Genomic DNA, 27,648 nt, shown 5'->3' with positions numbered 1-27,648 from the left:
ATAACCGAACGAGGAGCCAATTTCTTTACGAGCGGCGCAGAAAGTTGTTTTCGGAAGCTCGCGCGGAGAGCAACTCGGAGCAACTTCATTGAGAGCGCTTGGAAACGAGCCAATAGGAAATCACACAGCAGAAAGTCTGTCGCGCGTCGTGTTCGAACGACGTCACACATCGTGACGCGTGTACACACCCGATATATGCCGGGCCACCGTGCTTGTATATTGTACAGGTATGTCCGAGCAGAAACAAGGAGATAAATTCGGCACCAACGCGAAATAGTCTTTGCCCGTTTGAAAATGTCATTTCAAACCATACAAAATGACGCTTCGACATTCATTTGCATACGCAACGCATTTTAATTTCGTATTATAATATACTAGTATCTTGCTTCTGCTCGGACACATGGAACAAGTGGATTCGCATTTACACCGCACAATTTTTAGACACTATGCAACAAGTTTGTGTATACAAATCTATTTTTATTTATTTTGTATAAATAAAAAAATTGTTACTCCAAAAAGTCTATAATGTTATAACTCAAAACATCTTACAATTATATCATTCAAATAAAACTTGAAATATTTTTGCATATTCCAAAATTAAAAACGATGAATAATTTATGTCAAAATTTTCTGTATTATTCAGATCACGTCATGTAAACTATCAGATACCATGACGCCGTAATAAGCTATTTTCTCTTATCGATATAAAACCATCCTCATTTGATTATCATTGCCTATCTTACGCACGTTTTGTAAACCAAAGATAAGAGATTTCGAATCAATATCATAAAATCGCACAGTGCCGAAAATTGTGGTGTGATGTCAACGAATTTTAAATCTCTCCTAAGTCAGTAAAATGAATCAAGATCAATCTAGGTGAACGATTTTTTTTTTTCATTTAATTCTTGTTCTTTATAATTTTAATGTTTCCTTTAATTAATCATAAAGTATGTATGCGCGTTTGCTAATTATTTATACATCGTTAATTTATTTAATTGATTGTGTAATACATCAAATTTATCCAATAGAAGAAAACCATCGATTTCCGAGACTGATCTTTTACGCATTTAATAAAAAGGAGAAAATTACTAAAGGCTACTTACAGTCTGCTGCTGGGCTCATTGCTAGCTTCATCGCCTTCGATCCGATACACCTTGCCGGACATGACGTACTCGAAGCTATCCGCCCTGGAACCACCCTCCTGCTCTATAGGGTTCCATTCGTTACCATCTGGATATCCATCCTCGCGTAATGTCGTCGCCAACACGAGACGGAACTTGTCACCTGAATACACAATAATATTTTGTTACACGCAAGAATTATACCGAGTACGGTCGCTCCTCATTTAAAAATACCCTTTTAATTAAAAAAATATATAATTATATCAAAATATATTTTTAATGTTTGCTGATTTGCATTAATTAGCGTAATAAGTGTCACTTTATTGCAGTGAGATACAAATAAATAGAAATCATATTTTTTCTCATTATATATCTTTTAGATTCAATTCCCGAGAAGGGAAAAAAGATTGCGAGGAAAAATAAAAATCTCTCGTAGCACTCTGAGAAGATCGTCAAATGCGCGAGAGACTCGATGGAGGAAAAATGTGCCGGTTCATTACTTCGCGATAGGATAATACGGCATATTTTATCTACATCGCATAATACATCGACGTACGTTTGAACACGGCGCAATCTCGACGTTCTTCAAACGCAAGAAAAAAAAAGAAATAAAAACGTCGACATGCCATCGCGAAATGACGGAATTGCCAAGTCCAATAATAGCGTTCGCGCGAATGCATCGAAAACCCACATCGCTGCATCAGCGGTTGCATCAGTCGCGCTGCATCTGCTCGGGTGCAGCTGGTTTCTGCAAAACCAGAGATCTGCTCTCTTTTTTTATCCGCGCTTGCGATATTTCTCGATAAAGATTACGCGATATTCGTGAGCGTCTTCGTTAGCAAGTTGCAAAATATAGATTACAAATTGGAACTTGATCAATTAAAACGAAAGAAGCGAGTCTTTTCTCTTTGTTCCAAAATTCTTCAATTGCAATCTTCAAAATGTATAGTCTAATATTGACTTGCGGAAAGAATAAAAGCAGTTGTCGATTAATAAAAACTTGTGTCATTCGTAATTTTGCTCACGCTTATTATATTTGTATGATTTTTATGCATTTATAAGCGAGATGATGCGCAAAAAATTATTACGTGTTTTTCTCCGACTGCGCGACCCAGATTTATTTGAAATTGAGAAAATAAAAGTTTAACACAATCGCGAAATAAGATTTTTATGAAACTTCAAGTGTAAAAATCGGAATCAATCTCAAGATGATTAAATTAATTTCCAGTCTCGAGTTGTGAAATTTTATTCGGATGGCAAAATATTAATGACCGTATTATATATTAAGAAGAGAAACTCAGATTGTTGGTTTAAATTAAATCAATATCGTTAAATCAGATTAAGAGAATCGATAAAAATTACACGTTGTAATTGTCACAGATAGGTCTACTACATCAGATACCTACGCTTTTAATGTGTCAAAATGTAATTTACTTCGTTGACACATGAAATTAAGTTTGTTGCGCGAATTAAACTCTTCCGGGATTGCGATTCGAGATCGATACCGGAAAAAGAGGAAGCGAGACATAAAAGTGAGAGATATACGATGTATAGGGAGAGAGAGAGAGAACAGAAATAGAAGTTGCTAAAAGGAGGTCGCAAGGTACCATTATTAGAGCGAAATTGGAGCAGATAAGGAAATGGAAAATTTTGAAACAAAAGTCCTTGCTTGAAAGAACAAATATAACAGTTTACTTATTTCACGCACATCTTAGAAACTTGCAAGTAATAACAAGTAGACTTAAATTCTGTTTCTCGATAAAAATTCGAGCCCATTAGTTCGATATTGATAAAATAATTTTCCACCTCGCATTTAATAAATTCGTCAATTTAAATACATGGATTTTATTATAGAACGTATAATAAAAATATTAAACAAAATAGAAGATAATTCTCTCTCTCTCTCGCGTTCCATGCAAGAGAACTTTTCAACTCGCTCGGAGGACAAATGACATTTCAACGTAAATACGTGAAATTTTACGCACGGTTAGCGCGACAAGATATCCCTGTCGTTCCCATATATAACCCTGGATCGGAGCGATATGTAAAGAGAGACCCGGGACGCAAGGTCAAGGTTAAGTACGCGTCACGGTAGGTGTAGTGCGGGCTTTAATCGATATTACATTGTCGGCGCCGCCGCCGTCGCGAAGATCGTACATCCAAACACGTCACGAGCAAATATCAAGATATTTGCGTGCGAGAAAAACGCAAACAAAATAAATAATCGACCAGGTCTTCGCTTCTAATTTATTCCTTTTTTTTTATACATACTTCTCTCATATTTTTACTTCAACTTTATCACATTTATTTACGTCGACGTTCACCTTTTGTCACATCATCGCGATGTAAATAAAATAAATAAACTTCCATTCTCCGATGATAAAAAAAAAAAAAAATATGCACGTTCGCTTGAACGCTGAATTTGCGGTTATCAGCGCGAACGGGAGAATCGGGGAAAACCGGCCACGATTGATCTCACCGCTCTCTCACAAAGAGTACACGGGTACGTAAGCCGAGCTTACATCATAATGCTGCCACATCGTAATAGTGCGGCGGCTACTATAGATCATCCAGTCGTGCGTCGCGCGGTAATATCTCGCGCTTAAATTAACCCTCATTCAACCGAAACGCCATGTCCGATGAATGAACACACGAGAAGCCTTGGTATCTCGACGTTAAACTGTCGAAGGTTCATTGTTTTCAAATACGTCGCAATTTTCAGAGAAAAAATAAAAAACGAGAACGAAATATATGCTTTTTTTAGACGGTTCTAAATAAGCAGATAAACCGAATAAAAAAAAAAAAAAAAGAGAGTAAATTACGTATTATCCCGGTCCCAATGACTAATTCGATCAATTAAGGATCGGTTAACGCGGAACCGGGAAGAGAGGACGAGGCGCGCGATTCACGACGATGACCTTGAGAGAATCGCTTTGGTTCTCTCTCTCTCTCTCTGGCGCGAAAGAGGAGGGGAGACCCTCCCACGAAATCGATAACGCGTGACAGGACGGCGCGCGCGATGGATGTATATACGTATATACACGCGCGTTGGGGAGATCCCCCGACACACAACGATGCGGCTTACCTCGGCGCAGCGTCCGTCCGGGTCCTGTCCGAAATCCGCCGCCATCTTGGCCGGTGACGCCGTACCTCGACTCGGCGAGACTCGTATTCGGCGCCGGATATATATGTATATTCGCCACGTACGACCTTGCCTTTTTGCACGCTCGAGAGTAAGGAGAAAGAGATTCACGGGACCACAGATTCATCGGCACTCTCGCTCGCGCACTCGACTATCCTCTCCTCTCCTCCTTTTCGTCCCTTTCGTCGTCGACGCCCCCGCTTCGCCTATCTGTCGTCGTCGAGCGACGAGGAAGAGAAGAGGAGATTCCTCAAAATTTCCACGATTCGACATCGCGCTTGAAAGTGTCCGCTCGTGAAATTTCAGGATGATCCGACAGAACTCTCTCGGCACTCCGCAGCTGTCGCGAAATTCAAAATGTCCGCTCGTCTATTTCGACGAACGACGTCACACGCGTTCGAGCAGAGTTTGCGAACTCTGCGAGACTTTACGACGGCACTTAAACGTCGCGCAGTGCACGAAACTCGGTTCGCTCGCTCGTTGATAAGACGAGAGAGAGAGAGAGAGAGAGGAAGGAGGGAGGGAGGGAGAGAGAGAGAGAGAGTGGAACAACGGACGTTTCACTCTCTCCCGTCGTCGAGGAAGAGACGTAACGTACGCGAGTAAAAAGAGAGACACTCACGATACGGGCACTCACGCCCGCCGCCTTTCCTTCCTCCTTGAGGACGGACGAGTATCGCGCGCGCTCGCGGCGCGACCGACACGGCTACGAGTCGTGGCCGCTTTGACCTTGGCATTGAACTTGTGGGCGCTTTACGCGGGGCGAGACGCGCGCGCGGACGGACAAACCTGCGCCTGCGGAAGGGAGTGCCGGAGTGGGGCGCGCAGCTGAGCTGGCGGAACGTGTGGCTCGCGGAAGGGTGGGGAGGGGGGAGGAAGAGGACGGGCGGACTGTGCGCGCGCGCGCGCGCGCAACTGTGTGTGCGCGTGATATTATGGGAGAAGGGAGATTGCGTCATCTCGCGCAAGCCTGAACGCCGCGCGTCAATACAGCGGAGAGACTCGCCTGCCTGGCCCTTATAGCCAACTTTCCCGCACATATGTATATGCATGTACATACTTGTATGTATTACAATACATGTACAATTGCCCCTATCTATTTATCTTTCTATATGTCAAACGCGCGTTGTAAATATATACATGGAAAAGCGCGCGCGCGCGCGATTTTGTCCAAGAATGCGTGATGTGATATGAATACGATACCTTCTTTTGTACAATTTATCATTCATCGCAACGTATTCTATTTCGATTGATTTTTCACGTTCCGACTTTGATTAAATATGTATAAGAGATGCACTATAAATGGTATGTTAAATCGCGGAAATAACAGGTGTAAAATTGCACGATGAACAATGAAAATATCTACATTTTGTGTAATTTTGTGCATATTTTTTTGCAGAGTGGGGGTACAATGTAACATGTTTCGAAATTCATGACGGATATGTCAGACTCGATTTGAAATTCCATCATTAGTTATATAAATTGCAGACTGTACGAGACAGAAATGCGGATTATTCGTCATGAATATTCAATTAATACGCTCTCGAATCTCTATTATAGACTCGATTCCGTTTCCGTTTCGAGTCCACTCTGGGGAACGGAATAACACACTTTTCTCGCGAACGGCGAGGCTGAGATGAGTAGTTTGAGCGAAATAAGACGATGCCGCCCTTAGTTCGGCCAAACTTCACCAATCACCGCGGTCGCATCGGTAATCCAGAGGCGGAGTCAAGACGCGAGTCTCGAAGTCGGTCTCGGTCAGTCCGACTTCCCATTGGTGAAGTTTAGAGACGAGGCAGCGTTAATCGCTGTTCACCGGCGAGACGCAACGTGCTCGGTGAGGCAAGATGGCTAGCCAGCCCGACGATAAATCGCGCGTCATCGTGTTTTCGATACGAACCGAACGAGCGAAAAGATGGTGGCTTCGGACAAAAAAATCGCTAAAGGTTCACACCGTTTCTCCAAGGACAAAAGTATGAATCAGCATCGGGGGTGAATTGAAAGGGAGAGAGGAAACGAGAAAAATCTATTGCTTTCACTTTACACAATATTTGTCAATTTCATTTCGAGAAAGGAAAAGGATCATTTCTTATAAATATATAATAAAAAGCAATCGATATAGAATTTCTCGACGATATTAAATGGTATTAAATTGGTAATTGCATTAGATGGATTTCATTTTATGTAATAAGGAACAAATTTTATATAAATAAAAAGTGATGTGAATAATTGAATAATTGTAATGTCAATTATAATTAAAATTAAAATATGTAAAAATATTAAATATAAATATGACAAATTATATGCACACACTTTCCAAGATTTATAAAGTATAATCACAACGATGAAACTTCTGACAATTTTATTTAAACTTTTCGGAGAAAAAATGGCTACTTGGTCGTGAGTAGAGCTTGAAGATGAAATCATAATATGTCCTTCATATAAGTAAGGAGATATTGGAAGGGTTGCCGATGCAACCGCAACCTTTATTTAATCTTGGCCAACGTATTTGCAGTCTCCAGCGTGTAAACAATATATTGTTGCAAACCTCACAAACTTTCAAGCATTTCGCAATTTTGTCGGAGATAGTTTAGAAGATAAACATGGAAGATTGCGTTAGCGAAATACGGTCAGAGCAAAAAATAACGAATAATAAGAGAAACGTCAACCGGGTTCCACATATCTTTTGCCAAAAATTTAGAAAATGCACATTACTTTTATTCAAGGTAAGAGAAAGGTCAATTTGAATGTCTCCATTGTCGGAATATGTGGTTGACAAATTGTCTGTACTAATAAAAGAGAGAGAACTTGACTATATGTATGTATATTAGTCTTTCAAAATACCAAATACTTTATTATGTATAAATATAAATGATATTTATTCACATATATGTATTTAATATCGAAATCTTTTCTAAATCTTCAACTAAAAAAATCGATTTCATTTGAAGACGATTTATTTTAAAAAATTTTTCCTCGTAGATTTTACATAGATTATTATTAACATAAAATTTCAACATTCAAGAAACAGACCGGAAACAAAGTTTTTGAAACATCCGCTTGTAAACCCCAAATTGCAATTGCATTTATAAATCTGAAATCTGAGAATCCTTTGCGCATCTTCGATTATCGAAAAAAGTCGGACCTATTTTAAAAATTTAGCAGTAATAGCTATATGAAAAAATGTAATCGCGCGGACCGTGCCAAAATTGTTTTAAATTGATCAAGTTTCAAAAGGCTTGCGATTAATTAAATATTCAATTATATAAATTACGATTAATTTTTTTTACGATCCGAATACACTTTTGTCGATTTATTTGTTAAATCTAATAAATATGCGTTTCATGTAGAATCATTTGAATGGCAAAAAATTTAATTATGATAAAAAATAATGTAAATTTTTTTCTATTCTACTTCATAAATGCATGAGAAAAGTCACAAAGTCTTTTTTCTCTTCAGCAAGGATAATTCTAACAATGGAACTTAACAATGGTTTTCATATCTAACTTTTTGCTTCATATATATAACTTTTATTTTACTGTCACTTCTCGAAGTCACTTGTAATAAAAAGTAGAGCTTTGATTTTTTAATATACTTTTCGTTACAATAAAAATTAAAAAATGAAATGAGAGATCAAGAGAAAGAAATGCGCTTTTGTGTTTCAGGGAAATGACAAATACACAGGCGACCCGATCGGAAATTACAACCTTACGCACATTTGTAACACAAAAGAAAGGAACTGCGTAACTTTTCTATTTCCCCGTCGAATAGATTTCCGAGCAAAATATAGTTTGAGATAATAACGTGTCATCGCAGCGAAAACATAGATAGAACACACAATGTGTCGTATAATCTCTTACACTGTTGAATAATTGTCAAATTTTACTAGTTTATGACATTGAATAATTGAATTACTTTGCACATATTATAGTTGCAGCAACGTTGTAATATATAGGTAAATATGTATAAATTATGTATACGTAACTTTAAACAATATATTCAAGTCTCTTCATACATTTTTCATTAATCATATATTTTCTGTGGAATACGAGTTTTTTTTTACAAAATTGCAAGAAACCATTTCTTCTCAAGAAATTTGTTATCCCTTCTCGGAATTTTTTAAAATTATATTATATGGATATAATGCCATGTCATATTTGATATGTATTTGAATTTGTTGTCGCAAGAGCAATATTGTAACATATAATATGATACTGCAATTTTTATATCGGTCGTTCGTAGCCGGAAACAGTTAGTTTGATAATAATTTATTTATGTATTTATTTATATAAAGGAGAAAAATGTTCTTCTAGTTATATGCAAAAAAGAATTTAACATACAATGAATATTCACAATAGAAAAAAAAAAATAAAAAACATAATTAAAGAGGACAATGTAGAGAGAATGAAAGATATATAAAACGGTGGAACAAATGTGAAATTAAAAGCATATTGAAAATAAAAAAATGATCGATATATGGCGCGGTTATGGAAAGTAATATTGTATAATGCCCGTTTGAATTGGATCTGTAAGAAAAACTTATATAATGAAAGACTCACCTAAATCCATAGGATACAACCAACTGTTGATGTCCAAAATAAGATCCATCTTGAAGGACTCGGACTCGCAGTGCAGTCTGCTCACTGAAAATCACAAAAAAAGCGTATATCGTTAAAAATAATCCACCGTTACAATTGAGCGGATTAATTATACGACCACGAGGATTACGAGATGACTCGTAAATTCATTTTCTCGCAGACGCGCTTTCAATTCGCAATATTATCGGTGAACGCGTACACGAAAATGTATATCTTTTACCTATGATGCTGCCAAATCTCTCTTTCTCTCTCGTATCAACTGCCAAACGCTTTTGATATTCGTTCGAGACGAAAAAGCAGTTGGACTCGCCTATTGCCATATCGCTGCTCGTTGGAGCGATAATAGTGTCGAGTTAATTCCGAACTCGATAATGAAGAATTTTTGTCGACGCCGAGTCGTCGACTAAGATCGCGTATAAGCGCGGCTACAGACAAAAGTGTTTACACACAGCAAAATGCCGCAATAACTATGCAATTCAATCGAGTTAATAAATTATTACATTTGACATTTTTATTTCAGTCATTTTTACCTCTTCATCGTTGTATAGAAATTTGCTAGTTAAATCAATCATCATATTTCTAACGTTTTATTCAAACATTAAATGGTAATTAGTCGCTTTTGTCAATTTTGCATTCGTTTTGTTCTTCAGAGATCCTTTCCCCAACCTCTTCAACGTCTTCAAAAAATAAAATTAATATAAAATAAGATTTTATTAATAAAAAATAATGATAATTAGAAAAACACGTTAATGATTCTCTGGTTTTTTCTTATTTTCTTCCGTCAATTTTTGAAATTTATTTTGCAGCTTATATACACGTTATCACGACGCGAAAATTATATACATTATTATATACATTATCACCATGTAAGAGGAAAACTATGCTAGGGTGAAAACCTGAAGAAAAAAACTTCATAATAAACTGCAACCGTAATATATGAAAAATGCAGAAATAAGAGCTGAGAAAAATTGCAACGTTCAATATTTAAAACAGCAGAAACGCGCCATATTTCAAAGAAACTGCCGATGTGTAGGCATTAGAGCAGATAAGAATGTCATCGGTGAGAGGATAAGAATACATCGGGAGCCGTATGATAAATTTGCAAATGCAGTTGTTTCGCGTCACGAATCGTATCGAAACTTCTCGCACGCAAGGAACAAAGGCATTGCATTTTTTTCCGCTTATGTTACCCGTAAGATAAATCTTTTTTTAGGTTGGTAGCTTACGTAATTAATTTTAAAATTAGCCTCGCGTAAATATCTCTCGACACGCTTCAAATAACACATTGCGCTTTAAATAACGCTATATCACTTTGTTCGAAAAATTCGAAATTCGAACCCGGTAGAAAAAGCGCACGCGTCGCCAGAGAGCTTTCACTTTTTTTTTTTAATTTTAACAGCGTAAAGCGCAATATTCTTCATATACGGGGGAGGTATCCTCTTTCAGCGATCAATTCGTTTGTGCGTGACACAAATAATTGGATGATTGGATTGCGAGAGTTACACGTGTCGCGGGCCTCGATGTCCCTATTACGCATATCCTTGAACGATCCAAGGTTCGTATCCGATATTGATTTGTGTCGATGTGTGCGATACCGCCCGCCCGATAATCTAATATCGATGTCGTTCTGACGCGCCACGAGTGATCCCGACCGGTCGTGGAGCGAATTATCAGCACCGTAAATCGAAAATCAGGGGCGAGAGCGATCGAGAGGAGAAATATATTTGTTCGACGGCACATTTTCATATATACAATACAAATCCAATGTAAACAAGTTTGTTTTATCATATAAATTGATGTAATTTCTTATTCGTGCTCCAAAAATTCATTCAATTATGTAATATTTTTCCTATAAACATTTTTTGAAATTTATCATTTTCACTAAATTCGCTAATCTTTCTTTCTTTTACATTTTATTTCATTAAGTTTCTTAAAAATATCTTTTAAAAAGATGTTTTAAAAAATATCAATAAAAAAATTATTGTTGCATATTTAATGTAAAAAAATTAAAAAAAAAATTTGAATCATGTTCCTAAAAAATCCCGCGAACGTCCAGGATGGTTGCGAAAAATTTCGACCGCGTCTTCTTTTCGTGCTCCAAAAATTCATCCAATTATGTAATATTATAAGAGTCCATTTTTCCTATAAACATTTTTTGAAATTTATCATTTTCACTAAATTCGCTAATCTTTCTTTCTTTTATACTTTATTTCATTAACAGGAGAGCTGACTGACAAATATTCTTATTAATGTTTATTTCATTAAGTTTCTTAAAAATATCTTTTAAAAAGATGATTTAAAAAATATCAATAAAAAAATTATTGTTGCATATTTAATGTAAAAAAATTAATAAAAATTAAAAAAAAAATTTGAATCATGCTCCTAAAAAATCCTGCGGACGTTCAGGATGGTTGTGCGAAAAATGTCGACCGCGTCTTCTTTTGGGAAATAGATGCGTTCTAAAAACGCGTCGTTGCTCTCTACTATTTCCCGGGAATATATACATATATATCGCCGTGATGAGAAATGATTTCCAGAGCTACTCACACGAGTAATCCGCTTTCCATCGCTCGTTCATCTAGGGATCCCCGGAGAAGAACGGAAGCAGGAAGAGTATATATACGCACTGACACGACGCACCTCCTTTCTTTTCGCCCACGCATTATTCTCCACACTTCTCCCCAGCTGATTCCGCCCTCTTTGTCTCGCATCTTCCCTCCCTTTTCTATCTTTGCCTCCTTCCGCTTTTAATCTCTCTTTGTTCCATTATTTCAAATTTCTACAATTGCACTACAACTATATAAATACTCCGCCATTGAAAACTATTACTTCATCCCCCACCTCTTCTTTCTCCAGAAGAGTCCATGACAGTGGAGAAAGCACGTAGCTAACCCTGAATCGCACTAGGATCTGCTCCCGTTGCTGACGTTGCTCTCAGCTGGCAACCCTTGCGGAGAAGAGAGCAAACGAACGATGATGGCGCCTAAGAGGAGAAACATCAGCAACGGCGACCTTTACGGTCCCATCCATTGCCGGCGTAAATTTTCCAACGAACCGCTTCCCCTCTTTTCGGGAAAGGGCGACCGCCCTCCGAGCGGCTCGTGCCACCCCCGAGTGCGGAGAGAGTGGAGGATGCATCCTCCCTCTCGCCGTCGGTTCACCAACACCTCCGCCTCGTTCTCCACCTACTTGGAGGATGAATTCATGTTGATGTTGCGTCCAACGGGAGGCGGATGAAAACAGACATAAAAGCGAGCTTTTTTTATTATATCGACAGTCTGCGTTAACTTGGTCTAGATTATCGATTTTCCGTCTCTCTCCTCATTAATATATTAATAGGGAAAATTGATAACCACGGGGGCTCGAGTGGGCATCGACAACTTTGACAGCTTGAAAACTCGAATATATTCAGAAGAGAGAGAGAGAGAAATATTTTTTAGCGAAAAAATGTTGGAGACGGCTGAGCTTTTTCTACCTGGATATATTAAAAGATAGATCCAGGATTAGGTTTTATTTTAATTTTTCCAAGATTAAATGAAATGCAAACAAATCAGATTAACGCGAGTTAATTAGCGATTGAAAGTTAAAACTCAATACGTCTTCTTAAAATCGTCGTAGATTTATCTACATCAGTCAGTTAAGAAAATCCTTGAATTGTATATCGCTTGTTAGATTTGGTGATGGATCCCCGGTTGCACGAGAATGCGAGAGAAATCGATCTAATCTCAAGGTGAATTCCATTTTAATCGCTGCGGATACACGGAGAGTAGATCAACGCTAGAAATATAATTTCATAATCATAAATCGAAATTTGGTCTAAGCGATTTTGCGATCTCCCTCAAAACGCGAAAGAAATCTATGTTAATTCTTATATTCTCGTAAAAATATGAAAGTTGAAAAATATAAACAACTAACTATTTTCTCCGTTGTGTGGTCGTCTCTCCGAGAGATAAAAATCATTCGTTATTGTAACCTCGAGCAATCAACATCCGAAAGCCTTCACGTCACAATATAATATCTTACTCGATTTAATTGTAAGTCTATTTTTCTTAATTTACTTGTCTTTCAATATTAATTTTTCGTAAAAAACCACTCCTCAATGTTTAAAGTCGACCAGACTGGCAATAATTTATTATAAATAATTATTTGAAATACAACAACAACGTTTCGGCTGTCATTGCAGCCCTTTTCAAGTACATCAAATTTAAAACAGTAAATCAACTTCTATGCAAACTACCGACAATGTTAACGCTTGTTTTGATGAACAATGCAAGACTGACAGAAGTAAGCACATATTAAATAGATGTTAACTCAATTAATTTTTCGTATACAATGATTTTATAGACATATTAATTGCTGTTGTCGAGATTCGCAACCGAACAATTAGCGAGAGATCTGTTTCGCGACAATTGCATAGAATGACGATTCGAGGAATAGAATATATAAAAATGCTCATGCTTTAAAAATGCGTTAATTTCGTTTTTAAAAAAAATAGCTTGACGTAGTTTTATACGAATAACTGTGTTTCTGTATAGTTTTATTATATTGACAGTTATGAATAATTGATTATTAATTTCTATTAATCTTTAATTTTAAATGATGCGCCGAAGAAGATTGAAACAGGCAACCGAAACGTTCGAATTTATTTCTGTCTAATATTTTATGTTATAAATCTTTTTCCACAAATAAATATTAATGAAAAAACTTAATTATATAGCTCTTATTGCCTTTTATATGTATATTAATTTTTAAGGAGTTGTTACAAATTAAGGGGAGAGAAAAGAGAGAGCATAGTCGGTCATCCCCGCAATGCACAGGACGAAAGGGATGGCAATGCACTTATCCCCCATACTACACCGCCGTCGACATACCTACTACTCCGCCTACTCCGAGTCCTTTTTCCCACCCTAGTCGTCCTATCTTATCCTCCCCTTCTTTCAGCTACCGTTCGACGAAAGAATTTTATTCTTTCGCCCTGTTCTCGCTCTCGTCTGCGGTTACCTTGCTCGGCTAGCTATTCATTTTTTGTCCTTCTTCTTCTTTCCGTGCTCCATTCTTTCCCACCCTCGTAACCTTTCTGGTTTGTTGTAGAGCGTTCGCGTGAAAACGCGATTCGAGTTCCAATCCGGCGATATCGTCGATTGGGGTTGAATGTCGCTTTTTAAATTTCAACATTTGCTTCCTCTCGACTTTCTTCAGGGTGCCGTCGCATGACAGTCGGAATTTCGGAAAACGGAATCTCGGAAAAGTACGAGAATACGATTATATAAGATCAACCCCAGAGTTATTTGGAGAAATTTTTAATTAACGTTTAATGAAATTAACCGGGATTGAATTTTTATCGATTGTTAATATAAAAATAATTGCTCGGTAAGTTCTTATTAATATGCATATAAATATTCAATCAAAATATTTTATCACATAAAATAGTTATCATATTGTCAAGAAAAGATGCGTATTTGTCGGTCCGGGTTTTTGTGATTGGGCTCACCATGGACTAATATTTCGGAGCATTTCGGAAATTAGTAAAAATAGACAAATTTATTTTGATATTTTTCCGACAAAAAAATTATTAATACAATAGAAAGATATATTAAAAATGAAATTTGTAAGTTTTTTTTTTGCAGAAAATAAAGAAATTTTCTAAATTGAAAAACAATTCGAGATTAGAATAGCATTGCGTTTTCCGTAAAAATCTACTTTTTTATCTTTTTATCCCCAGAATTCACCAGAATTTTTTATCTTTGCGTCGGTAAGTTTCTCCCTATAAAAAGCTAAAGTTATATAAAGGGACAAAATGGCAGCTTACATTTGAGCGCAAACAAAAACGTGCCGACAAGAAATTTAATTCTCATTAGATTTTCCTTTTTCACGTCGCGTTTAAACTCCGATATTTAGTAACTTTCTCTCCGTGTCTTATTTATTTTGAAAGTAAATAGCGCCCGAAATATGCCCTTCTTTTGCGCGATTGTTCTCACAGCAGAATATATGAAATATTATAGATTTTACAATAGGTATTATTTTGTCCGCGTTTAATTGCTGTTGGTAAAATCAGCATCGTCAATCGAGATGAGTAAAGGTACAGAAATGTTATTTTCAGCCATAAACAAATCGAGAAAAAATATCGTAAAGTATGCGTCGCTCATTACTTTTCAAATTTAATCGCATATGTTATGCATTACATACATATTAATACCATTTAATAAAATCATGTTTCAAAACAATGCTATTCTCGAGATGCGTCAAATATTGAAAAAAATCTCTATCTTTGAAATTATTACTGAGATATATTTAAAATTTTAATTAAAAATGCCTATGACATTTCTGATGACGTATAAGTAATCTACACAATCGATTTAATAATCCAAAGCAATATTATCGCTTTTCAGTAGATAAAAAATGAATTTTATTTATTTTTTTTGTTCCTATGTAAAGTAGCAAATTATTTATTTACATAAAAAAAATAAATAAAATAATTTTCTATAGTTTATCTGTCGCACACATCTGATACATATCTGATTCTTTGGTCAATTTGGGAATGATTTTTCCTCAGCGAAAATGTCGAAAAAGGTCATCATTTTTTACAACTTTCCAATATTTGTCATTATGTATTTTTATAACTAAGCCTTAAATTAAAATTTTATTACAGTAAACTCTACCTGAAATTAATTGAAGAATGTAATTATGTTAGACTTTTAACTCCAAAACGTTTAGTTTTCAAAAAAACCTATTTGTTTCAATCGCTTATAACTCGAAAATTATTGACTTCTCAACATTTTTGCTAAGGAAAAATCGTCTCCAAATTGGCCAGAGAATCCGCCCTTAATCATTGGTCCGTTAGTTACCGGACACCTTGTATATTTCCATAGTTTTTTCAATCAAATTGAAATTGTAAAACTTTTATAAATCTAATGGCGGACTCAGTGATGAGTCAACTCGGATCGTTATTAGCAGTTTTTGTTCTGGATAATCGATCGCGGTTTTAATTTAACACCCTTAGCCACGCCATTCGGTCGTTTTCCGAGCTCCATTAAAGCGCTCCATGAATTGCATCGAAAATACACCTAAGGCTGCTATACTTAGGGCTGAGTAGAACAAGCAATGTTGTCAAGCAACGAGTGAGCCCGTGAATTATTCAAGAAAAGTGGATGGAGGGTGTGTGAGTATAGGTACATGTAAAGCGTGTGAAGAAAGTCATTAGAGAGTTTTTGCATTATTGGACACTTTGAAAACAATAAACTCGCCGTTTGATAACGCGAAAGTATGCTATTATCGGTTCATCCGAGTTTGACAACCAATGGTTAATGGTGTCCGACGACGCATGAAGCATAATTTCGTTATCGATCAGGTTCGACGTTGTTTGCGTTGAGAAAATTGTTTTTAAGCGTCTTACACGGTTAAAGTATATAACGCTTTTATATACAGTAAGAGCTTTAGTTCATCGCTTTGATTTAATAAAAAAATACCCCTGTTCCGAGAGCAAAAGAAGGATGATAAGTTGCTTAAAAAATTATTGGAAGATTATATTTAAAATTTCAGGATCGGAGCTAAAAATGCACACACGTGTCCAAATATATTCAAGAATGTCTGAAAGTGTTCCAAATATTCAACAAAGGCAAGATACGAATGGAAAAAAAAGAAAAGAAAAGACTACAATACAATAGAAATTATATTTTTCCTTCGGGATCTCTCGATATTTTCTGCGGGACAAAATTAAATCGAAATTAAATCAAAGAATTCGCGAATTGGAAAGTAATGCTGATCCGAAATATGTACATATAATATTTGAAAGTAGTGGGACGTTACAAAAGATATATAAAGCAAATTGTTAACGTTAAAACAAGACATAAATAAAGGGTCCTGAGAAAAGGCAAAATCATAGGGAGGATAGACAACGGATAATTAAACGTTTACGTATCGCAAGGCAAAAATTAAATTGAAGCCGTTAATAAAGAGACGAGAAGAGAGAGAGAGAGAGAGGGATGAATCTCTCCCGAGGCGGGCAAGGGAAGGAAGGACCGAGCTAAAGCGAAAGGGGTTGGGGTGGAGGGTGACATGCGTGGGCTGGCTTCGACGCGAGGGTTTCCCAACTGCGCAGTATCGCTATCCGTTATCGACCGGTTCGCAAGCGCTATAAATACTGGGCACCACACAGGCTCTTACTACCCCCTATATAGCCCTTCCCTTCCACCCTCGTTCGACCACCCACGTTCCTTACAACCCCCCCCCCTTCATCCCCCTCTCTTGTCACTAAACCACCCTCCACTGTTTATCATAGTTCTCTCTGTCTCTCTCATCCCTCCCAGCAGCCTTTCCCACCCGTTCGCTCTCCCTCTCGACCAGCGAGGGGTGGAAAACCTTGACCTTCAAAAGAGCGTCAGAGGGCGAACATGGCGCTCTTTCCAGCACCCTCTTCTCTCCCCTTCCTCTTCCACCCCTTCGTCGCCGCCCCGGCTTTTTTACTGCCACTTTCAAACTATGACGGTGGTCTGGTCTCTTTGTCTCTTTCTCTCTCGTTTTCTGCACCAAGTCAAATTACGAGTGTCTACCGCCATTTCGATTGTATTATACATTGTACTGTATCGTGTATTAGAAGAATTCTTCCGGTTTAATTAGTGCACTCGAGAGATGAGCGCGAAACACCTTCGGAATTTATATAGTAAATAATACTTATTTTTGTCTCCAGTAATGGTTCACAAATTTTCATCGTGTGTTTCTTTCTTCTCGCGTTTCCCAAGTTTTTACACACGAGTACAGTGTTCTAAATTCATGAATCGCGCGCTAAACGTAACCCGATTATTTGCGAGTCTTCAGGATCTCAAATATTGAAACGATTGAATAAATTATACCGTAATTATGTTGGAGAATAGGATAAGAAAAATACTTGATTTTACTCGACAAAAGTGACTCGTTCTCTTGGCGAAATGAAAATTTACGATCGGCCTCGTGACCCAATCGCACGTGCCTTTTTGGTGGTAAAGAGGAGTTATACGTCTGTCGAGTCGTAAAATACCGCAGGCAATTCCTTTGAGAGAAACCGAGTCCTCCATTCGCGTTGTATCACGAGGATGGATTTTTCGTTTGACGATCGTTGATAAGACACTATGGCTCATCGCACATGGACGATTCGGCAAGAATATCAATGACTTGGGAACCGCGAAGAATGTCAAAGCAGATGATGCCGCGTGAATTTGTTAGAACAAATGTACAATGTTGTGAGAAAACAGATCGGAGAGATTATAAGATATATGGTAAATAATTTATAAATCTATATAATTGAAAATTCTCTATACGAGTATATAATGGCATCTCGTAAAATTTTGATCGAAAAATTAAATTTAAGATACACTATTCCGATCAAATATTTGGACTACACATTCCATTAATAACAATAAAAAAAAGTTGAAAAATTAAAGATGGAGATTTTGTGCGTTTCTTCTAGTTTGACACGTAAAATACATTAGAATCGACAAAGTATGAATTTTTTTAGCGGAGACAAAGAAACGGTCCGAGGATCTGAAAATGACGATATTTCGAGGCGTTGCGCAATCCTCTTCCTTCTTTTCCTCCTCCTCCTCCTCCTTCGTCTTCCTCGGTTTGTCAGCTGGTCTCAAGGTCGACCGCCCGAGGGAACGATCTCGAACACGGTGGGGACCGGTCTTTCGAATCGCGCCACGTGCAGAGAAAAAATGTAGCTGAAACGACGCTCGCGATTATGTCATGTCTTCGACGGTTTAGCTCGGTCGCTTCGACCGATCGAAGTCAACAGGATGATCATTCGCGACGGTATTTTTACGCGTTTCTCGTTTCGTTAATCGATATAATTATCGTTTAACGTAAGCTTGGAGATTTATCGATCGAAAGTTTCGAGATTTAAATAGAATTCCCTAGAAATTCATTTTTATTATTTGCAAGTTCTGAAAAAAAATTAAAAAAAAATATATGTGGACGTATCTACAGAAGAATGATCGATCTAATTTCTCTTTTGATAAGTCTTCATTCTTGGTTCTAGTTTAGTGCTTGTAAGCGACTCATGTATATTACGAATTTAGCTTGATAAGGGGCTCAAGTATATTAGCCGCTCATAAAGCCTCATTTATTTTAAATATATAATGCGTCGTGTAAGTTTCAGCAATTAAAAGCTCGTTCATTTGCCAATATTTCGAAGTGTATAGATGCTTGACGTCATGGAAAATTACAATATATAAAAATTGCGGCTACATTTGCCGTTTCTATATTGGGGGGACATTTTAATTGTTTTAATTGAAAACAAAGAGTTAGCAGAGTTTAAAAAAAAAAAAAGGATTTCCTTTGATCCTCGTAATATATCGAGTCTTGAGAAAAGCGACGCGCGACGATCGCGATTTAATCGGCGACCCTTCGACCTTTCCCGGCGCGAATCCGTAAAAGATAGGCGCAGCGGGACTATTAAGCGGCACATCCGCCGATATTCTGTTATCGACATACATACATACACCCTCGCGAGATGAACGAGCCCGGCCACCTGATTGGCATCCGTAGAAATCGCGCCACACCGTTAATCAATACATGCTCGCGAGCCGCATAGAATTTATGCCGGAATTTAATTGCGTATTAAAATTTTATACATTCGCAGAATTTGCTCCGAATCTCCCACCTCTCACCTTACTCTCGCGACTCTCTCTTCAACAAACTTAACGTTTGTAAAAATATAATTCGATTGAAAATAGAAACGAGATCATTTTTTGTGCTTATGATCAATAATAACAAATAATTGATTAATTTTTTTACTCGTATATAATCTTATATATTTTCTACTTTAGAGTGATATTTAAATTAGCTGAAAACGATTAAATTTTTAGAAAGTTATGTATATGTGCTTGAAATACAAAATTTTGTATAAATAAATTAACTTTTTGGCAGCTTCTACACTATACATATATATATAATATACGTGTGTAATGCTAAATAAAGCCATAAAATTACGTAGAAGCAGATTTGTTTAATGCAAATTTCTGCGTTTTGCGATTTTATAATATTACGATATTATAATATTATACATATAATATTGCATAACAAAATAAATTATAGATATAATTATAGTATATATGGGGTGTCTCTCTCTCTTTCTCTCTCGTAAATATATCTAAATTTTTTTTGCGAAAGATACATTTGCCATTTGTTGAAATTACGTCGCAAGAAAGAACTCTGGCATTTTTCGTTCAGTATTACGTCCGTATAAATAATGTCAAGTGCGCGTCGGCGGATCGCGTGAATAGATAACCGGCAGACACGCGTGTGACTCAGAAACGCAAATAAGGAAGAAAACATTCTCGTCCGACTACCATCATCACAACCGCGAACTGTCTCGCAAGAAAAACAACAACCTTTACCGATAGTCCGTATCTGTTTCGTAATACTCAAACTTTATTTAGAAGCGTGAAACAAGTAAATGCTCCGCATCGCTCCTTCAGAGAAAAATAATTCCACAAATATATGCATATACATACATATATTTTGATTGTCATGGAAAATTTATAACATTTTTAATAATTCGCAATGAAAGTAATTAATATTGTTTCGTACCTCAAAAAAAAAAAAAAAGAAAAAATATATATATATATATATATTTTTCTTTTTATATTCTTATATATTTATATATGTATATATAAAGAAAATATTAATATATTAAATAAAATATTTCTATAGGTCTTTTATTTCGAAATAACGAAATAATCATGTATCAAATACTCTCTGCTATGGAACTTATTGCACTAAAAATAAAGTCTCGAACGCTGTACTGATATATTTTCGTTAATATAAGATTCGATTCGCACAGCTTTTTAAGACCATATCCAATCTGCGCGCGCGCGCGCGTATCATGATGTTTCTATTCACATAACTGCGTAGCTCCGCCTATTCAGCGTATTTATGATTCAAAAGAACGTGGCATTCGAGCTCTTAGATTATCGAGGATATATATCGTTACCAAATTCGTCAGATATAAAATGTTCAATTTTTTTCCTCAAGTATTTGCATTTGTATATGCGTATATATTTTTTTACTCCAATTTTCTATTATTTTATAAAGTTTAACAAAAAAAAACTTGATGAAGAAAGGTCATTTTAAACCTTCCTTATTTATTTTAATCATGTATACGGAATGTAAGGTGTGACTCTACATGCAATGCATTATCAAATCCATCATAACTTGACACGCTCCATATTTCATCGTGTCACTATTAATGAGAATACTTCCCCGCTTTTTTTAACTGTTTTTACATCCTTAATATCTGACTCATAATAAATGCAAATTTGTGTAAAATTAATACGGAATATTTTTTCACTATTACTATATATAACTCTGTATAAAACACTTTCTTACATTACAATTAAAATTAAGCAGAAAGTGCTCGTGTACATGAACTGATTATCAACCGTTATATACACACATATACATATAACAATTTAACCATGATTAATCGAGAAACAAAGATACACCGCAATAACTGATTAAAAAAAAAAATTGAATCAATTTTCCCGACAATTATGCAGAATAATATACGTAAATAAGCAATCGCAGTTGATCGAAGACTCACGGAAATAGAACGAATATATTACATTAAATTTTAATAGACGAATAAATAAAGTAAAAAAAAAAAAATAAAAAAAAAACGGAAAAAATACTCACGATATATGCGTTAGCCGGAGACCATCGCGTAGATCGTTGATGGATGAGACGCGCGTCGTATATCCGCCGCAAGGCATCCCGTGATTCTCTCCACACGCTCCGCTCTTTTTCGCACGCACACACGCACGCAGACGCGACCGGAGAGGCAGTGCCGGTTGTATTTGGCGGCCAGGCGCCGCTCGCTCACGCACGCGGGGAGGGAACGTTCTCGAAAAACGCATCTTGGATGATGATGCTGGAGAAACGGAGACAGCGGAGGAAAAAGAAAACGAAGGCGAAAGAGAGAGAGAGAGAGAGAGAAAGTCGCGAGGAATAACGGAGACGAGATTATATTCGGGGCGAGAAAGCTTGGCTCGCGATCGAGAGAAGGTTGCCGGCTGCCGCCTTGGCACTGACAGTGGCCCTCGCGCCTAGCAACACCGAACGCCAAACTGAAGGCACAGCCGGCTACCCTCTCCCCCATTCGTCCTACTCACCGATCCGCGAGCGTCCTCCACCGCGCGCGCTTAACTCTCGCGCGCGCTCTCTCCCTCGCTATTGTCGTGCGAACTTGACGGCTCTTTATCTGACTTACCGCGCTCAATCCTGGCTCCGTGTTCCGGAGCAACGACGTGCGCTTCCTCCCTTCGGCGACTCCCACGACGCGCGTTCGCATTCCCGATTTACGCGTCATTAGTTTACAATATTGCGCGATACGTACGTACATATATCTATCGGTCAGTTTTTCTCGCCGCGATTCGCGCGTTACCTCGACACTGGCGACGACGAGGCTCGACCGCGGTGCCGGCTATGCGCGCGCTATGTGGCTCGCGGCCGCGAGCGCTGATTGGTCGCGCCGGCCCGGCGCGGCCAATCGCGACCTCGCGTATTATTCACCTACTCTCGACGAGCGCACCCGCCGCTCGCTTCACACCGCTGCGGGCTGCTGCTGCTACGGTGATGAAAAAAAAAAAAAAAAAAGAAAAAAAAATTTGGTTCGCCGCCTGGCGCGATCGCGACGATGCTGCGGAGGTCCCGAGACCGCGAATCCTATATACCCTTCGTACGATAAGATTTCCTCTGGTCCTCCGACGCGCGATTGTAAGAAAACTATTCGCCATCTCAGTGACGTGTTTAGGATTTTGTTTCGGGGAGCGATTGTTCCTTTTATTTGCTTAATAAGGACGAAAATGCTGACAACTCGATCGATTATTATCTCCAGGGTTGGGAAAGTTACTTTGTAAAAGTAACTAGTTACAGTTACAGTTATTTCATTGAAAAAGTAACTAATTACAGTTACAAGTTACCGATTTTAAAAAATAACTCGTTACTTTAATATAAGGAGCTTACATTTTATGCACAATTACAGTCAAGTATTTAAAAAAAATTCTTGAATGTAATATTGATCGATTTGCTTGCGACTTTGCAATTAACATCAATGTATGAATGACCTTTATATACAACAGTAAAAATAGTTATAGTAAGTTACTAAATGGTAATCGCAAAGTCGCAAGCAAATCGATCAATTATTACCTTAAAGAATTTTTTTAAATATTTGACTGTGATTGGTCGATCTTAATTATGTGTTATATTATTTTATGTACGCAAAATGAAAATTTTAGGTAAAAGATTAAATCATATGAAGATCCATATGCTACTGTTATCAAAATTTAATTTAATAATATAACGGCTACCATACTTAAACAATTTTAGCGCATGTTTCCAAAAAAAGTAACTAATAAAGTAACTATTAAAATAGTTACTAGTTACTAAAAAAATGTAACTAAGTTACAGTTACAGTTACAGATGGAGAAAAGTAACGAAGTTAAGTTATAGTTACCGAAAAAAAGTAATTGTAACTGTAACTTCGTTACAAGTAACTCGTTACTTCCCAACCCTGAATATTTCGAATTTGAGATTGCCCTCTCTCCACAAATATAAGTCACCGTTCGCGAATTAATTATCAATTGAAAATTATGATCGTGCTGTCGTGAATTGCTCGGATGATATATGGTATTAATCAAATAAACGCAGCATATTTCATCCTACGCGTATTCTCGCATCGGGTTAGAATGGTTAGATTATAGAGGTGATACCCCGGCGATAGAAATCCACATTCAAGTACGCGGAAGCGATCGATTCGCATTTCGGGATAATAACGTTGTCTCTTAAACGTTAATAACGATTCCGTGATTCCGCGTTGCGTTGCATTTTATCGCGCATAAACGTCCGGCTAATCTCCATACGGTTACTGCCTCGTTTCATGCCGTTACTTCGATAACGGCATCGATTCGGCTCGCCATCGAGTCCGATCTTGTTAAGCCGATCGCGCGCGCAAAGTTACATAAAAGTGTATATAATATAAGCGTCCCGATCAATAAGACACGGGGCGTAAGAGTCCCGCTCTGGATATTACGTTAGCCCTCTGTGCATGTGTTCGTATATGGGATTACATCGACTTATTTTGCCGTGCGTCCCTATTCCAATTTCGATGACCTTTAACAAGACGGAAAGTTACATTTCATTAGCGAGAATGTCGAGATATTAATATTTATGAGCCGTGTTGTAAAGGAAATGCTCTTCGCGAATGAACTTTTCAGGCAAAAATAATTACTCGGCGTTTCAATTTGACGCTAATTTCCAGAGAAATTTAATTTAAAGTTTAATCATTAAGATCGACATCAGCATTATACCTAATCTTTTTTTTTCTTCACTCGAGGAAAAATGTAACGCTAGAAATATCTATTTTTCATTCCTGCTCGAGACACATATATTGTATTTCTCCAAAATTTGAAAAAGAACGTTTACATAAGATTATGTAAGACGCAGGTAAATAAGGGACACAGGAAAAACTCGAAACGGACACAACGGGACATTATATCCGTTTAATCTGATAAATGACGGCGAGAGCTAAATAAACCGCCGAATAAACGCGAAGAAGCCGAGTCTTCGTCTTTGGTACACACAATCTCGCTTCCTTTCCTCCTTTTTCCCGTCACCCTGACCCACTTGCATATACGTCATCGCCGGGACAAGGAGAAAAGGAGGCAGGAACGCGAAGGAACACGAGTCGAATGAAATGAAGAATGAACGCGGAACAAATGGCGACACACGTACACAGAAAGAATTTTCTCTTAGCATTTACCCTGAAGATATCACGGTAATCGTAGGACAATATATGGTATTGGAAGAATTTTATTAGTTTCTCTGATTAATATTTTTACCGCAATAAAAAATATTAATATGGACACAGTAAAATTAATCGAACAAATTTTATATCTTCCTATTATACGGTATATTATAAATATTTTTTATTGTGGGAAAAATATTAATCTTGTATATTCGTAATTAAGAATAAGCCTTCAATTAAAGTTCCATCAAAGTAAACTCTACCTGGAATTAACTGAAGAAAATGTGATTTTGCACAGAGAATTTTCTTCTCTTAAAATTTACCCTGAAAATCATGGTAATCATGGTGAGACAATATGGTATTTTTATAAAAGATTTTATAAGTTTCTTTGATTAATATTTAACACGATAAAAAAATATTAATATCTACCACAATAAGATATAAAATATGTTCGATTAATTTTAGATTTTACATAGTTAGAATTTTGTACATATAATAGTAAAATTCTACAATACTATGTAAAATCTAAAATCTACTATGTAAAATTCTATTATGTATACATAATAAAATTTATCATGTACATACATATCAATATTTTTTATCGTGATAAATATTAAAATATTAATATCAGAGAAACTCTTATAAAATTCTTCCATATTGTCCGACGATTACTATAATTTTTTTCAGAATAAATTAAGAGAAAATTTTCTATGTATATGTGAATTAATACACATTGAAACTCTGCTTCCTTTTTCGTCGATATTTTCTCGAAATGAAATGAAAGATAGCGCGCACAATCTTCTGAATATTTTTTCCGATATAATATGAAAGAAATCTTATATAAGATATGCATTAAAATGCGTTACAAAATGGGCACGTATTTTATGTATATGTTACTTATGAAACTTGAAATCAATCTCCTTTAGGAATGTCTTTTTATTTGATTTGTGTCTTTATTTTTTTATATCGAAAGTGAAAGTGCAACGCAATGGCGATACATTGACGGCTGATCGGGGTGCTATTGTTAGTTAATTTATGCAAAAAAAAATAAGCTGAGGTGTAATGATAAAAATAATGCTGGGGATAAAGCTTCATATATAAGCGCCTGGAAAATGTGATCCTCTGGAGATAATTCCTTTATGCATTTTATTATATATATTACAATATAAGCTCCGGGCTGCGGAGATTCATTCGTTTAATTATTTAGCGGCACTTATACGTTTAATTGGGTCGTTAAAGAAACTATTAGACGCGCGGTTAAATCGCCGCCTCGGCGCGAGATTTCAAGCATCCCCTCGAAATGAATTTCCAAGATGTCTACGTCTATATAATAGCTATTGTGATACTTGGACATCTTCAACACGAGAATATTGAGAGAGAGAGAGAGAGAGAGAGAGAGACAGAGAGACGATATTTTATCTTCGGTATTAATTAGACTCGGTATATATATACATATATTTGGAAAGCCCGATCGATTTGAAAGCTCTCTAAATTGAATAGAATATCGAATATATCGCGATATAACGAGTATATATAATTATATACATTAAATAATTTTATATTATACTAATATTCCGTTTAGATTTCATCGTTTCAATTTTAAGTTCTTATATAATTCATTTGGGGGAGAAATAACATGGAGGTTAAAGCAATGGATTGATTTAAATTATCAAATAATCAAAGCTAGATCAAAGTTGAATTTTTTAAAACATTGTAAAAATTTTGATGTCTTACCTAACCACTTGACGTCGTATTGTAGGAATCAATTTTGTTTGCATCACTTTAGATCGAAAAAAAGGCTTGATAGCTTGCTGTACAGATTCAAAAAACAAATTTTAAATATTGAAATCAGAGATTGATATAGATTAATTAATTTATTACATGGTAAACTTTACAATATTTCAAGATATGTGGCTAACAAACTGCCAGTACACATATGGAACGAAATTTTAAGACATCATTTCATCTCATTTGACATGTTTCATAACAGACTACATAACAAACATAATAACAAATTTAATTGGCTAATTAAAAAGAAACAAGACGAATATCTGAGAAATATCAAACCGATTAAACTTAGTTATTCCATCAACAAAATAGACATTCCACAATCAACAATTTCAGTAAACAATAATATAAACAAAGACATTGTCATATATCCTAATAAATTCAGAGACAAACATATTAATCCTCTAACCAGTACTAACGAAAAATGGTTTATTAATTTGACTGACACAATAATTCCTACCAATGTCACTAATCTATTACAATTTGGAAGTAAATTCGGCCTGCCGTTTAAGAATGACAAAAAGTTGGCCATACACGAGTTTATCAAAGATATAGAAGGGAATTCCACTAGTTCTAACATGAAAAATTTAAATACATTACGTAACAATCTGGTTCCACAACTTTCCTATTTTTTACACGGCAAAACTAAGTTTAATTCAACTCATGAAGATTTGATTAGTATGTATAAATATACAAGGAGGTTTTGCCATGATAATCCGGATATTCTTTTTACAAGGGCTGATAAGGGCAACGTAACAGTCGCGATGACAAAAGAATATTACACGAATAAGATGGAAGGTTTACTTGAAGACAATAGCACCTATTCTATCATAAAAAAGAACCCATCCTCCAAAATAGAAAAGGAACTAAACGATATTCTTAAGAAATGGCAAAAAAAAGGGTACATTTCTAATAAAGAATATTACTCACTACGTTCCAGCGACTCCCTTCTTCCAAAATGTTATGGTCTCCCAAAAATACACAAGGAGAATACTCCATTTAGAGTAATTGTGTCATCGATTAATACCACGCTTTACTCGATAGCCACATTTTTACATAAAATCATTTCAAATAGTATTCCTACGGGAAAAAGTAATGTAAATAATAGTTTTGAACTTTACAGCAAGCTAGCGGGTAAGAAAATTGGTGCGGAAGATATTCTAATATCATTAGACGTGGTTTCACTATTCACTAACATTCCGATAGATCTTGCAATAGAAA

The 27,648-nt window shown here is 36.5% G+C and overlaps 1 protein-coding gene and 2 long non-coding RNA genes across 5 annotated transcripts in view; 2 read left to right on the top strand and 1 right to left on the bottom strand.

Annotated features, from left to right (window-relative positions):
• Rpb8 (DNA-directed RNA polymerases I, II, and III subunit Rpb8) overlaps positions 1-27,648 on the bottom strand; it is a 61,675-nt gene that overhangs the window by 24,000 nt on the left and 10,027 nt on the right. Inside the window, exons 1-3 of one of the 3 annotated variants that reach the window (XM_029306805.2) lie at positions 11,409-11,887; positions 8,823-8,906; positions 1,104-1,284 (exon numbers count right to left, since the gene is read on the bottom strand). In XM_029306805.2, coding sequence (XP_029162638.1) covers positions 1,104-1,284; positions 8,823-8,906; positions 11,409-11,439 — 296 coding nt within the window. In that variant the 5' untranslated portion in view covers positions 11,440-11,887. Of the gene's footprint in view, positions 1-1,103; positions 1,285-4,206; positions 4,880-8,822; positions 8,907-11,408; positions 11,888-27,648 lie in introns of those variants that run through there. The other 2 variants (XM_029306744.1, XM_029306661.2) reach the window with 2 other exon arrangements.
• LOC146722541 (uncharacterized) lies at positions 890-1,589 on the top strand. The gene is made up of 2 exons (XR_014925047.1): positions 890-1,328; positions 1,502-1,589. It is a non-coding gene; the product is annotated as an uncharacterized LOC146722541 (long non-coding RNA).
• Positions 5,335-8,212, top strand: LOC146722540 (uncharacterized). Its single transcript, XR_014925046.1, has 3 exons — positions 5,335-5,568; positions 5,663-6,989; positions 7,929-8,212. It is a non-coding gene; the product is annotated as an uncharacterized LOC146722540 (long non-coding RNA).

This window comes from Nylanderia fulva, unplaced genomic scaffold, assembly GCF_048542155.1.
Source record: "Nylanderia fulva isolate GAGA-0341 unplaced genomic scaffold, ASM4854215v1 Scaffold3, whole genome shotgun sequence".
Taxonomy (NCBI): Eukaryota; Metazoa; Arthropoda; class Insecta; order Hymenoptera; family Formicidae; genus Nylanderia; species Nylanderia fulva.
Note: the sequence above shows the minus strand (reverse complement) of the source record. Positions and strands in the feature narration are given on the sequence as shown.